Source organism: Maylandia zebra, linkage group LG12 (genome assembly GCF_041146795.1).
Source record: "Maylandia zebra isolate NMK-2024a linkage group LG12, Mzebra_GT3a, whole genome shotgun sequence".
NCBI classification, from domain to species: domain Eukaryota; kingdom Metazoa; phylum Chordata; class Actinopteri; order Cichliformes; family Cichlidae; genus Maylandia; species Maylandia zebra.
Genome location: NC_135178.1, coordinates 25,696,045 through 25,710,701, shown reverse-complemented (window position 1 = coordinate 25,710,701; position 14,657 = coordinate 25,696,045). Strand labels below are relative to the sequence as shown.

General features: G+C 37.1%; 1 protein-coding gene across 1 annotated transcript in view; it reads right to left on the bottom strand.

Annotated features, from left to right (window-relative positions):
- ipo11 (importin 11) overlaps positions 1 to 14,657 on the bottom strand; it is a 125,447-nt gene that overhangs the window by 17,585 nt on the left and 93,205 nt on the right. The window contains exons 28-29 of the mRNA XM_004547195.3: positions 13,639 to 13,734; positions 12,160 to 12,244 (exon numbers count right to left, since the gene is read on the bottom strand). Coding sequence (XP_004547252.1) covers positions 12,160 to 12,244; positions 13,639 to 13,734 — 181 coding nt within the window. The remainder of the gene's footprint in view (positions 1 to 12,159; positions 12,245 to 13,638; positions 13,735 to 14,657) is intronic.

The following is a 14,657-nucleotide window of genomic DNA, read 5'->3' as shown; positions in this document are numbered from 1 at the left end:
CTGCCTCAAAGCACATTGTGCGCTGTCTATCTTGCGTGCTGCACAATATCGTTTGTTATTTAGTAACTACTGCTAGCTAGTTTATTGTGATGGTGCCGTTTTTTTTTTTTACTATGTTGCTCTTTGTTGTTTGCTTTCTCTTCTTTTTTTTTTCTCCATACAGGTGACCCAGGTGTTTTGTTTTTTTTTGTTTTGTTTTTTTTTTTCTTTCTTCCCCCCCTTCTCACCGTCTCTTCTCCCCTTTGGTTTTCTTTCTCTCCCTCTTTCTTTCTCCCTGTCCTGTCCCGTTTGTAGCAACTGAAAATAAAATAAATTCATAATTATAATAAAGGTCAATCAAATGGACCAATATGGCAAGGCCATGATGATCCACTTGGTAAAATAAATCCGCTTGGCATCTTTCTTGGCCTTAAGACAACAATTCTGATGGCTAAAGATCCAAACGGGATACAAAAAAAAAAAAAAAAAAAAAAGAATTTATTTAATATTACCGTATTTCCCGGACTACAAAGCGCACCTGTATATTAGCCGCACAAGCTAAAATCAGGGGAAAATCCTGTTTTGTACATACATTAGCCGCACCTGACTAAAAGCTGCAGGTGTTTCAATGTTGACTTATCATATGTAAGAGAATATGCACAAAGGGAATTGTCAGGAAAGAGATGGCTGTTTGGAGACATCACTTTTATTAATATTTTGAAAAACAAGTTATGGGTACATATTTGCATAACTTTTTAGGTATATGTACAAGTAGCGGTAATTACAAGTACGAAACATGTACTGTGCTTCATAAATGAGTAACAAATGTAGTACATAACAATAACCTACAGCACACCAGAAAAATAGATTCGGACTACCTTTTAGGCTCAGGTGCAGCGACACGGCTTTAACAAGAAGAAAAGTCAGTCATTCACCACCATCTTCCCCAGTGTCGGATGTCACTTTCAAAACCAAAGAAATCCTCGTTGTCAGTGTCAGAGTCGAACACCCTCTGAAGGGCCGTGGCGGTGTCCTCCTCTCCATCATGCAGCAGTCCAGCCCTTTGAAATCCGTTGGTGATCATGGATGTTTTCACACTTTTCCACGCTGTCAGAATCCACCGGTGGAGTTGAGCACAACTTGCCTTTCGCAAGTTTATGGCCGCTTGTCATCCATGCCTCCCGCTGAACGTGTAGCGCTACTTTGAAGTTTGTTTTTCGCGCTACTTGTACGGCACTATGTTGCCTGGCGGATGGACACGTGACCAACATACCACTCTTGAACCCCGATCCTTCCGCCAGGCAACGTAGTGCCGTACAACAGCAGAACAAACAAAACAAATCCTCTTACGATATGACAACAATCATGGACAATCCATAGAAAAGCCGCACCTGACTAAAAGCCGCAGGGTTCAAAGCTTGTGCAAAAAGTAGCGGCTTATAGCCCGACAATTACGGTAATTTCTAGTATCAGCTGATGTTTGCTGGAGCCACAGCTGTAAACCTGCTGGTCATGATGTCGGTTTGGATGTGTGATGAGAGGGAAACATGAAGATGAAACCAGGAGATGTCCTTACTGAATCATCAGAGCTGAACAGGTGATGGAGAAACAGGTTTATCTTTTAGGTGACATGAATGAGTTGAAATTATGAACTGTTTCCGAGAGACAAATAACACCAGGATCCTTTTCTAAGTAGTTGACAGCTGGTAACTGTGCAGGGGCGGGTCTAGCAAAGTGTTGCCAGGGGTCCATGTAGGGCATTAACAGGGAGAGGGGGGCACAAAGAAATACTTTTCTTTCTTATTCTCATTTAAAATGTCTCTCTTTTAAAAAATAATTATCTGAATCTTACAACAAACGATTGATAGATTGATGCATATATACCATCAAAACAGTGTACATCACTGTCACAACAGTGTTTATTTTCATTCAAAGGCTTTATGATTTTTCCTATAATGGTGGGCCAGTGTCTAGTCAAAATGCCCGGGACGATTTTTTTTGTCCCAGTCCAGCCCTGTATGCAGCTCATCTGCAGTCTGGTGTTGCCTACATCTTCCTATTCAGAAGGCAGAATTTCCGAGTTCTGAGTACAATCGAAAGCACCACGACTGCAGTTTTTGTGTTGGATGTAAAAGGTGCACATGACGCTGTGACGTAGGCTAGAATCATGGCAGCAGTCAATGACTGTCCAGGCGTGGGATTTCTCTCGTGGAAATATGCACATTATCTTTTCCTTTCTATTGGTAGGTGGCACAGTGCACTTGTGGCACGTAAGCAAGCTAGAAGACTGGCAAAGTTATGGAAGCAACACATTAACAAGAGAATTCTGAGTAAAACCAAAGTTACTTTCCCTAGTAACTAGTTACTTTGAAAGTAACGAGTAACTTGAAGTAACGGAGTTACTTTTGAGAGAAGTAACTAGTAATGTAACTAAGTTACTATTTTAAAGTAATTTACCCTACACTGAATATCACATATGTCTAGTTTAATCTCCTAGGACCTGGGTCCACATATGTGGATATCACATTTTGGGTTGTCTAGACCAGAATACTAAATTTTGTTCTACAAGGGCCTGATATCCACTTACGAGGACATTACACTGCCACTGTTCTATCGAAATCTAAAGCAAATATCCTCATGTGTGGATCTGATTTTTCTCAGAAACAAAAATAAGGTTAAAACAAAAAAATCACGTTCTTTGTTTTTACATTCATAAGGTCCCAATCAGCCCAAATAGCAAAGAGAAATTAAAAATGCATGCCATGAAAGAGTTCGGGTCTCAGGAGGTTAAACATCACTTTTTTTTTTTTTTTCTTTTTTTTTTAAATCCCACTAGAGCTCAATTCAAAGTTTTTAAAAAAGCACACTAGTGTTTCTAATAAAGCCTTTGTTGTGACAAATAATCTTCAAAATAGAGCTAATTGTTTAAGATGCCTGCAAACTATCTAAGGAGAATGTGCTACACTGTACCAGACACTTCATACTTAGACCGTGCCCTTTTAACAGCATCTGTTGTGCCATTACCCATCTTAAAATTGTAGCTTGTGACAGAAAGTATTACATTATAATGGACAGTCTATTCCTCAATTCCAGCTTCACACATAATGGCAGCATGATTTTGTTAGCAGCATCATGCTGTAAATCCCCCATTCACTTTATTCAGTGTTCACTCCATAGCTTAACAATCTTTAAATAATTTGTAAAACACTCAAAACAGCTACTCTATTCACAGATCATACTGTGTATACAGTATACTAGATCCATAAGTGCTGTGCTTTAGCTAGCAGAGGGCAAAACATAGTATCTGTCACATTATACTGAGGGCCTTTGCATTTAATTAACGTCATTGTGTTAAAATTTGCTAAAATACACAAGATGACACTCGCAAGATAGTCGTCAATGAATAAGCATTCATGGAACTAAACAGCTAAATTATTATTTTTTAAAAAAAAAAATAATTTATATATTGGTTCCCTTTCTTTAAAGCTTTTTAAAAGGATTAAAAGGAGGACTTTTTAATACTTCTAAGAAAATCTTCTACAGTCAAAGACTAGTACCCGTTCACATCACCAAATATTGCGTTTCCTCACTTCGGATGCTCTGTTAGACCTTTAGTGCAGCCACCTTCAGTTGCTGGTTGTTTGTGGGGTTTTCTGCATTCATTTCAGTCTTCAGGAACTGAAAGGCATGCTCTATTGGGTTGAGATCAGATGGCTGACTTAGCCACTGCCGAACATTCAATTTCTTTGCCTTTTAAACTTGTTTTGGGTAATTATTTTCATTGTGAAGTGCTGTTCTATCTGTTTTGCTGTATTTGGCTCAGTCTGAGCAGCGAATATAGACCTGTACACTTCATAATTCACCCTACTTGTATCAGTCATATTATCAATAAACATTAGTGACCGGCTTCCACTGACAGCATAGTGCATTTAAAAAAGTATCAATTTCTACAGAAAGCTACAAGTGAGAGAGGCAAAGAAGGCAGAATGGCAAATTAGGAAAAAAGATTTAGAGCAGTAAAATCATCAATTAAAATAATAAAAATAAGAATTACAATTGCATATAAAAATAAAAGAAGAAAAAATGAATAAACAGCCAGAGTTCTTTGCATAGCATAGCATTAACATGGTGATTGGTGAGAAAAGTGCAATAGTGTGAATTACACTGTATTGTTCTCATACCAACCAATCAAAATCATAGAGATTTGTTAGCGCTGTAATGAGCCATATGCAGAATGAATAAGCTTTTCACTGGTAATTAAGATACATAATGATCGATTTTACAAGTGAATTGTCAGAGCAAAGATCAATTATCCTCATTATTTGAATCAGACTAATTAACTCCCAATAAATGCAGAGAGCTGACAGGTTTAAATACTCAACATGCTTTTGGGTGCATCATCTGATTAGCAGAGCTGAAATGTAAAAACAAAGACTGGCAGAGATGTCATAGGGCAAAATCATTCTAATGTTCCCTGTGGTGCATGCATAACGTCATAATATCTGGCTTCTCTTTTTAAGAGCACGGTCTTATTAAAATGTTAAAATGGAGTAGAGTCATCAGTATGCCAACACTAATGATAACTGTTTAGCACTAGTTTAACAGGGATCTGCGAATCCTTTAAAGTCCTGAATAGCATTACAGATGTAAATCATGCTGTCAGATTTGATCTCTGCTGAGGTTGAAAATTTGTGTATTTATGCTGCAAATGCACGAGGTCAGACCTCTTGATCTAATTAGAGTGATTAAAAAAAAAGTCTGTTCAGCCCAAATATGATGGCATTTATGTTTGTTTCATGCATTATTTATAAGAAACATTACAGGTAGCTCATGGATGAAAAAATCTCATGTTTTTATCTGCTGTTTTAGCCTCATTAGTCGAGCAGAAGCTTGTGTGGATATCTAAGAAACTGATTTAATGCAAGTCATGGAAATGGAGGTAAACTGCCTTCTGGTTACCTTCCTAATGCTTCTCATTTTCTCTGTGACATTCAGCTGAGTGTCACAATAGAAGATATATCAAATGTTTAAAATAAGACATTTGACTGTTTCACAAAAGATTCATGAAATAGTGAACTAGGTCATGGCAGCAACATGCTGGAAAAAGGCCGGGACAGGGGGTAAAAATAAGTGGTACTAAACAGACACCACTGGAGGAAAAATTTGAAACATTTTGCCACTAATTAGGTTAACTGGCAACAGATCAGTAACAAGATTGTATACATATAGATAGCATCTTAGAAACGCAGTTTTCTTCAGAAGTAAAGATGTGCATTGGTTCACCAATCGGAAAAAGAAAAAAAAATCTCAACACTGGACGCTCATGATCTTCAGGTCCTCAGCACTCAATTAAAAACAATGAGCCTATGCAGTGATTTTTTTTAATCACTGCATAGGCTAAGAAGAGAAGGAAATCATTGTGTGTGTGCCAACCGCAAATGCAAGTCAAAGCTCTACCATGCAAAGAATAAGTAATATGTGAAAATGACCCAGAAATGCAGTCATCTCTGACAAAACTGATTAAAAATGCACTGAGGCAAAGTGGGAAATTGTTCTGTGGGCAGATGGATCAAAATTTGAAATCCACTGTAGAAAACATGGACGCTGTACCTCTGATGGTATGGGGGCACTATCAGCAACATGTGGTCCGATCCAGATGTCTTGCATATTTCAGCAAGATACTGCTAAACCACATACTGCATGGCTTTGGGGTTGCAGATCAATCTGTATATTTACTTTAACTTACCAATAATAACTTACTCTAGTCAACTATCCAAACAGAACACAATGACAGCATTCCGAGTACTGCCTTACAGACACAATGCAATATTCTGCATATGTCTCGATAAGCCTATTAGCTTTTCTATATCGCTTGCCAATTAAAAAAAAAAAAAAAAAACTGCAATCATGTCAACTCCGACTACTCTCATGGACAATAAAGCTGGGAACCGACAGAGATGAAAACTAATTTTGATAACTCTGTATGTCTTAGGCAGTACAAAGGAAAATCTTTATATCTTGTGCTACAAAATAACAGAGAGGTCTGTTATTCAACAAAACCAAATTATGCTGACACCAATGGTCTGCTTGAGAACAGGAGCAATAATAAAGCAAGAATGACAAGTCTTCATTACTAATGCTTTGTGTGACTCAGAGTGAATTGATAACACACTGAAACTCATTTCCTATAAATATATACCTCTGGAAGACCTTTGGAGGCAAGTTGATTGTTCTTTAAAATGAAATAATGAAAAACCGTTGAATGACAAGATCAATTCAAAGATTCATTGGTAGCTCATCAAAGCTTTAAATAATACTTTTGGTTAACTCTGAGAAATGAAAACCTGTAATGTGAATTTTAAATGCACCAACCTTCTTAATTTATCATCTTAATAACTCAAGCATGTTTAATTAAATTTTTATTTAAGGAGCCAAATTAGTTACTTGGCTAATCTGCACAAAATAAGAAAACGTTCAATATTAATAAGTATTCTCTTGAAAAACTGTTTTATATTCATTTTGAGCAATACCAACCACAGTGCAACAATGTGATAGGAATATTTTTCCCTTATCTACGATTTTAAACCACGCTGGACAATATGTCAAACTCCATACACTTTAAAATTGGCAGACTTTAGCTAATTCAATTTTTCGCCTATTTTGTCAAACATAACAAAACAAAAAACAAACACCAACTACATTTTCTCAAAAATGGCAATTTGAAAAAATAAGTAAAGAAAGAAAGAAAGAATGGAATGTGGAATGTGGAAAACATGCAGGGGAACAGGTTTTCCGAGACTATGCAACATGTAACTCTTATTGTGGCCTCCTGTGTGTGTGTGTGTGTGTGTGTGTGTGTGTGTGTGTGTGTGTGTGTGTGTGTGTGTGTGTGTGTGTGTGTGTGTGTGTGTAAGTGAACACACTTAAAGAAAAAAAGAAAAAATTAACTTCGCCAACTTTTCTTTTAGTAATGTTATGTGTGTAGTATCCCAGATTCTCTAACTCTGTGCTTTCCCTATAACAAGTCCTATTTAATTGTACTGTAACTGGGTCACAATTTTTTTGGCAAATCATGTAGTCTGAAAAAAACAGAAGAAACAAAAACAAAGAAAAAGAAAAATATGAATAAAGTAGCAAACAGAGCATTTCCTTACGTCCCTCGTCCATTTCTCGAGGTCAGAGCTATTTTGGCAGTAGGAGAGGAAGCTACACAAATTAATGTTGCGGCTCATTAGTGTACACATTCCTTCCTTAGCAATTACTATTGATTTGCCCTTGAGAAAGGTACCTGCCTACAACACACACTATTACAAATAGTACAAGGGTTGCTTATTTAAGCAGTCCATAAAGATGGAAATTAAACCTTGTGGTATTTTGCTATGTAAATAGGTATTGAATTTTTTTTTTTCCAGTTCTATGGTCCAAACACTACAATGGAGGCAAATGGAATTTTATTTGCATTGCTCAAAGTATTCAATCGAGTGTGACCTTCCTGGATCACTATTCAGTGACTAGGTTTGGAAAACAGCCAGCTCACTATATACCTACTTATTGCTGTAGATTTGTTTGCAAGAGGGCAGACGTATTTTTTACTTTTATGTTGTAGTTCAATCAGTAATTGACATTTACTTACATAAATGCAGCACAATAACCTTTATGTGTGCTGTGCACATACATTAGCGTAGTGTAGTTTAAAAAAAAATAAAAAATAGACGAGAGAGAGTAATTGGGCTCAAGTGTGTGTGTGCCCCCATAACACAACAAACAGAACCCATGTCATTAGTACCCACTGGACTAAGTCTTTGATGTTGCCTATCCTTCTTGTTGTTTGATGGTACTGGCCTTGTAGATGAAGCACAGGAATCAAATAATGCATTATGAACAGAAGCCAAAACACAGCAGCAGTTAGCTTAGTCTGGTTGTCTAGAATACTCAGATTTCATGGGCGAACATGTAAGTCCAAGGTTCCATCAGTAAGAGTTGATCTCAATGAAATTTAACTTCGTTGTGTGTTGCAAGTGATCCCAGTTTCCAAAGTGACAGGTCCACTGGGTGAGTTATTAGGCCGATAGGGCTGGAAACAACTATGGATTTTTTTCCTTGCCCATCGGGATTTGTTAACATATAGAAGGCCGGTACACCGCTGATAAATGCAAGATAATGCAAGATATTTAGGTTTGGTAAACATATTGGCTGCCTGACAAAATAAGAGAGTTTAAAATAATTTTTAATGTTTCTCTGGGTTTTTAATGTGAAACGTTTTCATTTTTATATGCATTAAAAAGTCATAAATTAGTAAATGAGTTATACTTTTGATGTAAAAAATACAACGGGTTCAGTTAGTTTTGCTCACTTTGTCAGTACAGGTAATAAATTGGGTCTTCCTGAACTAAATGGCAAGCAATACATTAAGGATCGGTAGAATCAGTAGGAGATGAAGAGATGGCAGGAGCAAGATTTGTTGTTATAGTCTTGTGCATGTGAAAGAAAGAAGAAGGAAGTCAGAATACAAGTGTGTAAATGTGAGGAAGACAGGTGGAAAGGTGAACAAGCAAGGAGTAGATATAGTGAATGCTGATGAGTTTAAATACCTGGAGTCAACCACCGAAAGCAATGCACGGCATATAAGAGGGATGAAGAAGAGAGTGTGGAGTGGGTGGAAACAAGTGTCAGGGGTGATTTGTGACAGAAAGACAGCAACAAGAGTGAAAGAGAAGGTTTGCAAGGCAGCGGTGAGATCTGCTATGATATATGGTTGGAGACAGTGGCAGTAACAAAAAACAAAACAAAACTGTGAATCCGTGTTTGGAAGCAGCTAAATGTAATTTGACAAGACAAAACAAAACACCAAACCAATACCTGCAGGCAGATGTTAAATGGCTAACTATACTATAATGTATAAAGACAGATAAATAGCAAAAAGATGTGAGAAGAAACACCATTTAGCAAAAAATAATAGTTACAAAAATGAGATGAGATAACTGTAATGTTCTTTAATTATTCACTCATTTTTTATATTTAATCTTTAGCATTTCCACAATAGTATATTCATTAAATTATTCCTTTTAAGAGACACTGCTGACATTTCCCTTCGTTCGCTAATAGTCATCACCAAGCTCAAGTACTGAAACTTTCACTTTCTATAATGGGCTGACAGGGGCTGGTGTGAAATCAAGGGTCCCCTGCACTGACAGCAATCAGTCCAATCGAGATGCTTCATGATTGTGATTTGCTTCAATGAAGAATGAGGAACCCCTATAAATAACAAAAATTACAATACGACTGGTCCTGCCATTTACTTCTATACTATCCAGTTTGAATTCTAATCTCACTCTCCATGGGAGATCAATTTAGGTGTGATAGTCCAAGTCAGAAGTCCAATTTTTATTCGCACTCTGCCCCTGTGCGGTGACTACTTTAGAGAAGTACAAAGCTTGACTACATTGCTCAAAGTCTCTTTTTCAGGCACTTTGAAAATTAAGAAAATAAACAGAGTTCTTTTCATCCACATAAAAAGGTAATGACTCAAACATAAGCTCAAAAGTCCAAGGAAAAGAAAAAAGAAAACTAAGAAAGAAACTAAAGTAATTATTTTGTTTAAAGAAAATACTTGTCTATATCTGCTTGAAGAATTACTTAATCTTCCTTCCTGGTAAACAGGACTAATCCTAAGCCAACTCTCATCTCTTTGTAGTGTTTCCAAAGAGAGACTGACTTCTTTTTCACTCATTTCCAATCCAGTCTTGTACCTTACCATTTTTATAGAAATATTTTTTTCTTTATTTGTTACTGTGATCACTCAGGTGATCCCAATAACCCCTACTCAACACTGTTTTTGAATTATTCAAGCACAAAAAGGCGCCTAACAATTGGATGAACCAGCGTTGTCTCTAAACAATTTTAGATTGTATCACTAGCCTCAAAAACCACGTTTGTTCCCATTTCTTTAGATTAATCTATAAAAATGCTAAACATATGAATTTGACAGTCATCAAATAATTTTTTTTCACCAACAGAGTAATTCTCAAAGAACTGTTGGCTGAAAACTTCTATTTTAGCATGGTGTGCAGTTTGCATCTAGGAAAATTAAGGAAACTGGACAAGTGGAGAATAAAAGATGAAGTGGCAGACCTAAAAAACTATAGTTTTTATCTGAAGTTTTTATCAGTATCTGAAGAAGAAACCAGATAATATACAGAATGAAAAATCTAGCAAAACAGGAGAGTTCAGGCTGTGTTGAATAAATGTGTTCATACCAAATATCAACTTTTAAGCGCGTTAGAATTGCTACAATAGAAGTCTGCTTTTCCCTTATAAACTCCATTTCCATGTCCTGCATAGCTCCACATGTTTAAACAGGTGCAGAACTTTTCGTTTTTCTTAACAGAATAGAGAAATAAGGGATGTTTCAAGACTTTTTCACTATACTGCAAGAAACACTAGAAAATGTGTCAGTGGTTTAACAAAACAGAACTCATTCTGCATTATATATTTTCCTGTAATTAACTGACAGCCACTGTGATAAATCAACACTCAGTATATGGTATTGGAAAGCAAATTTATCTGCAAAGGTTTTCTATGCAAAATGGTCCCAATCAATTTCTTTTAATGTACTTTATTAAAAAAAACATTTTATTCAAAAGGGAAAATTCTAAATTAAGGGCTAAATTTAGGAAAACATGACTATCCACACGCCTGCACAGGGTGGCAGGAGGAGAGATTCCACCTCTCTATCGGACTTCAGTTCCAATAAAACATGCATGGAGGTGTGTTCAGATCTATTTGGGCCTGCTTCACCTCCTCCACTACCTCAAGCTTCTTCATCTCTAGAGATGTGACATTTCATGTCTTAAGTGCCAGTATCCAGGGCTTCTACCCGTACCTGCACGGCACTGTTTATGCGGCACTGACCCAAACAAACCCCTATGCTACCCAGTGATGCAGATGGCAGACATATGAAGCAGCTTCTGATGAAAGCTGGAAAAAATAAATTCACTCAGAAGTGGACCTGAAACATAATCAAGCCACATGGAGATAACGATTTTAAATTTCAGCAAAAAAAATTATGGTTTTTCACATTAGCTGATCACTGATTTTCAATGTCAACTGATGAGAAAGAACATGAGAGAGAAAACAATGTAAAAAAAATAAAAAAAAATAAAATAATAATAATAATGATACCTGTGTCTCACAAGATCTTTGAGACCAGCAGAAAAATATAGACATTTATGCACATTTTTGTTTCATACAGATGCAGACACAGTTGCTAAAAAGTGTCACTAGTCTCCTTTCTCATCAACTTATGCCTCACATAGAAAAGTCCATCATGCAGGCACTCCGATTGCTTGCACACATGTATTCATGCACGTCTCCAAGCACACACACTCACAAACATTAAAAAGCAGAGAGAGGTGCGACTTTAAGTCTTCTCTCCTCTCTTCCCTGGAGCAAAAAGTCAGGGTCTGGGCTGAGGTGATAAGTGCACTGGGATGCTGCCAAGCAAATAGCACGCACACACATGCAAAGAAAAGTAAAACAAGAATATAAATATAGCTATATTTACTCAAACACAAATAAAATCCCATTTGTACAAAAAAAAATGTAATTTTGCCTAAGCACACATTTAGAGAAGACCACTGATACCAACAATATAGCTAAACAATAGTGTGAATGAGTGAAGCGATTCGTGAACTTTCACAGTGTAAAGTGGTACAGGAAGCATCCTCAGAGGATGCATGCTCATACATACATGCACCACTTAATTGGTGTACATCTCCCACCTAGGGGCCACATATGGGTACTCACTGACATTCATGCTTATCTAAAGACTTGCAGGAGGCTTTGAGCTTGCTTTGAACTGCTGTCTGACAACATACTACATAAAGTGACCGTTTTCCTTTTCGCTGCCTGGAATGAACCCTTTATGCTCTTCTCTGCATCTACTCTATGAGTTCCAGAGTGGCATAAACTATCACAAGAACAGATGGGTTTTTTTTTTAATTCACGGGACACAGAAAGACACTCTGATAAACAGACAATTAAACTCAAAACAATAAGAAATAAATTCATTATTAAAGTTATTTGTCTATTATCCAGTAATGGAAATGAAACAAGAGAAAAACTGATTTAAAGATTTCAAAATTAGATCTGTACCGTGTATGAATTACACATTTCACTCACCAGTTTCTTCCTCTTGTCCTGCTCAGTTGGTGGCTCCTCATCATCACTCAGCTTGGGCTCTTCAAAATGGCTCATCAGCATGCAGCTGCAAACACAATAATATTCAACTCAATATTAATAACTGCAAATAAACCTACACAGTAGGAGACAATTTCAGAACAGGCAGCATGCATACACAGGCACTCCAAATGCTGAACCCTCTGGCACCCCTTTTTTCCTGAATGCTATTCATATTGGTTCATCTGCATGCAGAGAGAATTACAAGTAAAACCTTTGTGCACAGTATACAGTCTGTGTATGGTCTTTTATTTCCTTTGTCCTTACTTAAGCCTTATTGTGAGTAGAGATAAGGTGGGGGGGGGTCCTGAATGTCCCACTGTGATTGTGGTGCGTAGCTACTGATAACTCGTGATCAGAAATTTTAACTCTATTCCACCTAAACCAATGACATTCAAAGTGACAAAAATGAATTAACTCACAATTCTGGGTAGACAAAAATGCAGACTAGTAAATGGTAACTCTTCTGGGCACGTCATTAAAGAAGCTACAGTCAACATCTTGTACTGTTAACACTGAAAAACTGTAGCATGCCAAATTGACTATGTTATTTTACTGAAATTCATTCATGGCCGTAAGGACTTCTCATTTCACACTATGCAAGAACAATTCTAAACCACTCACGAAAACACAGGTCTGTTCGTTTAAAAGTTTACGTAATTCCAAAATAAAAGGGGAATGATTGTATTACTCACTGTTTTCTGTCTCAGCTGACTGCATTTATAAACAGCAAACAACGCTCAGAGGAATATGTTCATCTACAAATATATTACTGCTCGTGTCACACCCAACAGGGACCCAAAACGATTCAACATATCACTGGCAAACAAACGCATACAGTAGACTTTGCTCCCAGCTTTTCAGTTCATTTCACACCATTAGATCTTAGTATGGTGCTGAGCATCTTTCACAGCAGTGAATAGGTGTCTATGTTTGGTGAACATCTGCTAAGAAACTGCTGAGAAAGAGACCAAAAATATTGAAATATGTAGAGGAGGTTCAAAGTGTAAGGAGCGCTGTACTCAGTAACTTTTCCCACAGTGAGAAAGTGATGGTAACTCAGACACGGGCATTACTGTGAGGCTTTATCAAGGTGCAAATACAACCAAGTCAATCTCTCATTTGCTTTCCTTGTTTTCCCTGTAGTGAGCCGCTGCCCCCATGAAATTAATTTTTATCTCAAAATATTTCTTCTGAGGTTTGCATTTGATAAATTCCAACTTCAGCATCGCATCTGCATTTGTAGTGCTTCAAGCACTTTTGGGCGTCTTCATTCATTATGCATGAGTTTTGTCAAAATTACAAACTCCATTCATTTGTGAAAAAAATGATGGGAAGGTTTGGACTGTATAATTTCCACGTTTATAAGCACAGTTTTTTTCTGCTCTTCATTTGTCAGGGGAAAAAAATATGAATACTTACTCTTTGAAAGTGCCCGTTTCAGGATCTTCTGTCATTACATCATGTAATGCCTCAACACAAATGTTGACGATGCCACAGAACTTGTCCTGAATCACGCTGATAACAGAGAACAAAGCTTCATTACTCATGCTCATATCACTATGTCTGTATTTCTACATTAAAAAAGATATATTGTATCATAACAGCCATTTGAAGAGCCTCTAGTTGAACTACTCCGTTCCTAAAACTAGCAATTAAACTCCAGAGTTTAAAACCCCTTTACATATAAAGCATTTAGAGACCAATCACACAACTACTACATGACTCCAACAGAAAATTTTATATCTCATGAGTTCACACTTGCTTGTAGTTCCTTAGTTTCCAAAATAACAATTCACTACCATGTACCCAAGACACTGTAAGATTAGGCCTAAACTCTCAAGTCTCATATAATTTAGCATGGTTTGCTGAAACAGCCTCTTCCTGACTCACTTCACTCTTAATGCACTCATAAGCCATTATCGATTTAACACTCATTAACTGTGTCTTCTCTTTCAGTTTGTGTTTTTTTCACTCTGTTGTCATTTGTTGCCTGCCATTCTGCAGATATATCTGGCTGCAGAGGTGTATTTTCCCAGTCCTCACTTACCAGCCCGGCCAACCTGTCAACAGCCTGTCGTATTGTTTCTCCTATTTCTACACTTTTCACTTTAAAATCACCCCAGTCGGTTGTAACAAATGAGAGTCCTCCCAGAGCCTGGTTCTCTTGGAGCTTTACTTCTGTTAAAAGGGAATGATTACTCCCGACTTTTAGAAAGTCTTTACTTAAAGTGTATCGTCTTGTTTATCTCTGTAATACTGTTAGGTCTTGACCCTTCTATCTAAAGTGCCCTGAGATAAGTGACTGGCACTTTGGGCTATATAAATATAACTGACATCAACAACCTTTAAAAATAATATAGTTTATGAAACCCAACCACACAAGCTTGGAGACTTGCCACAGTCACTGGTGAACTATTTGAGTGAGTCTCAGTGGTTAG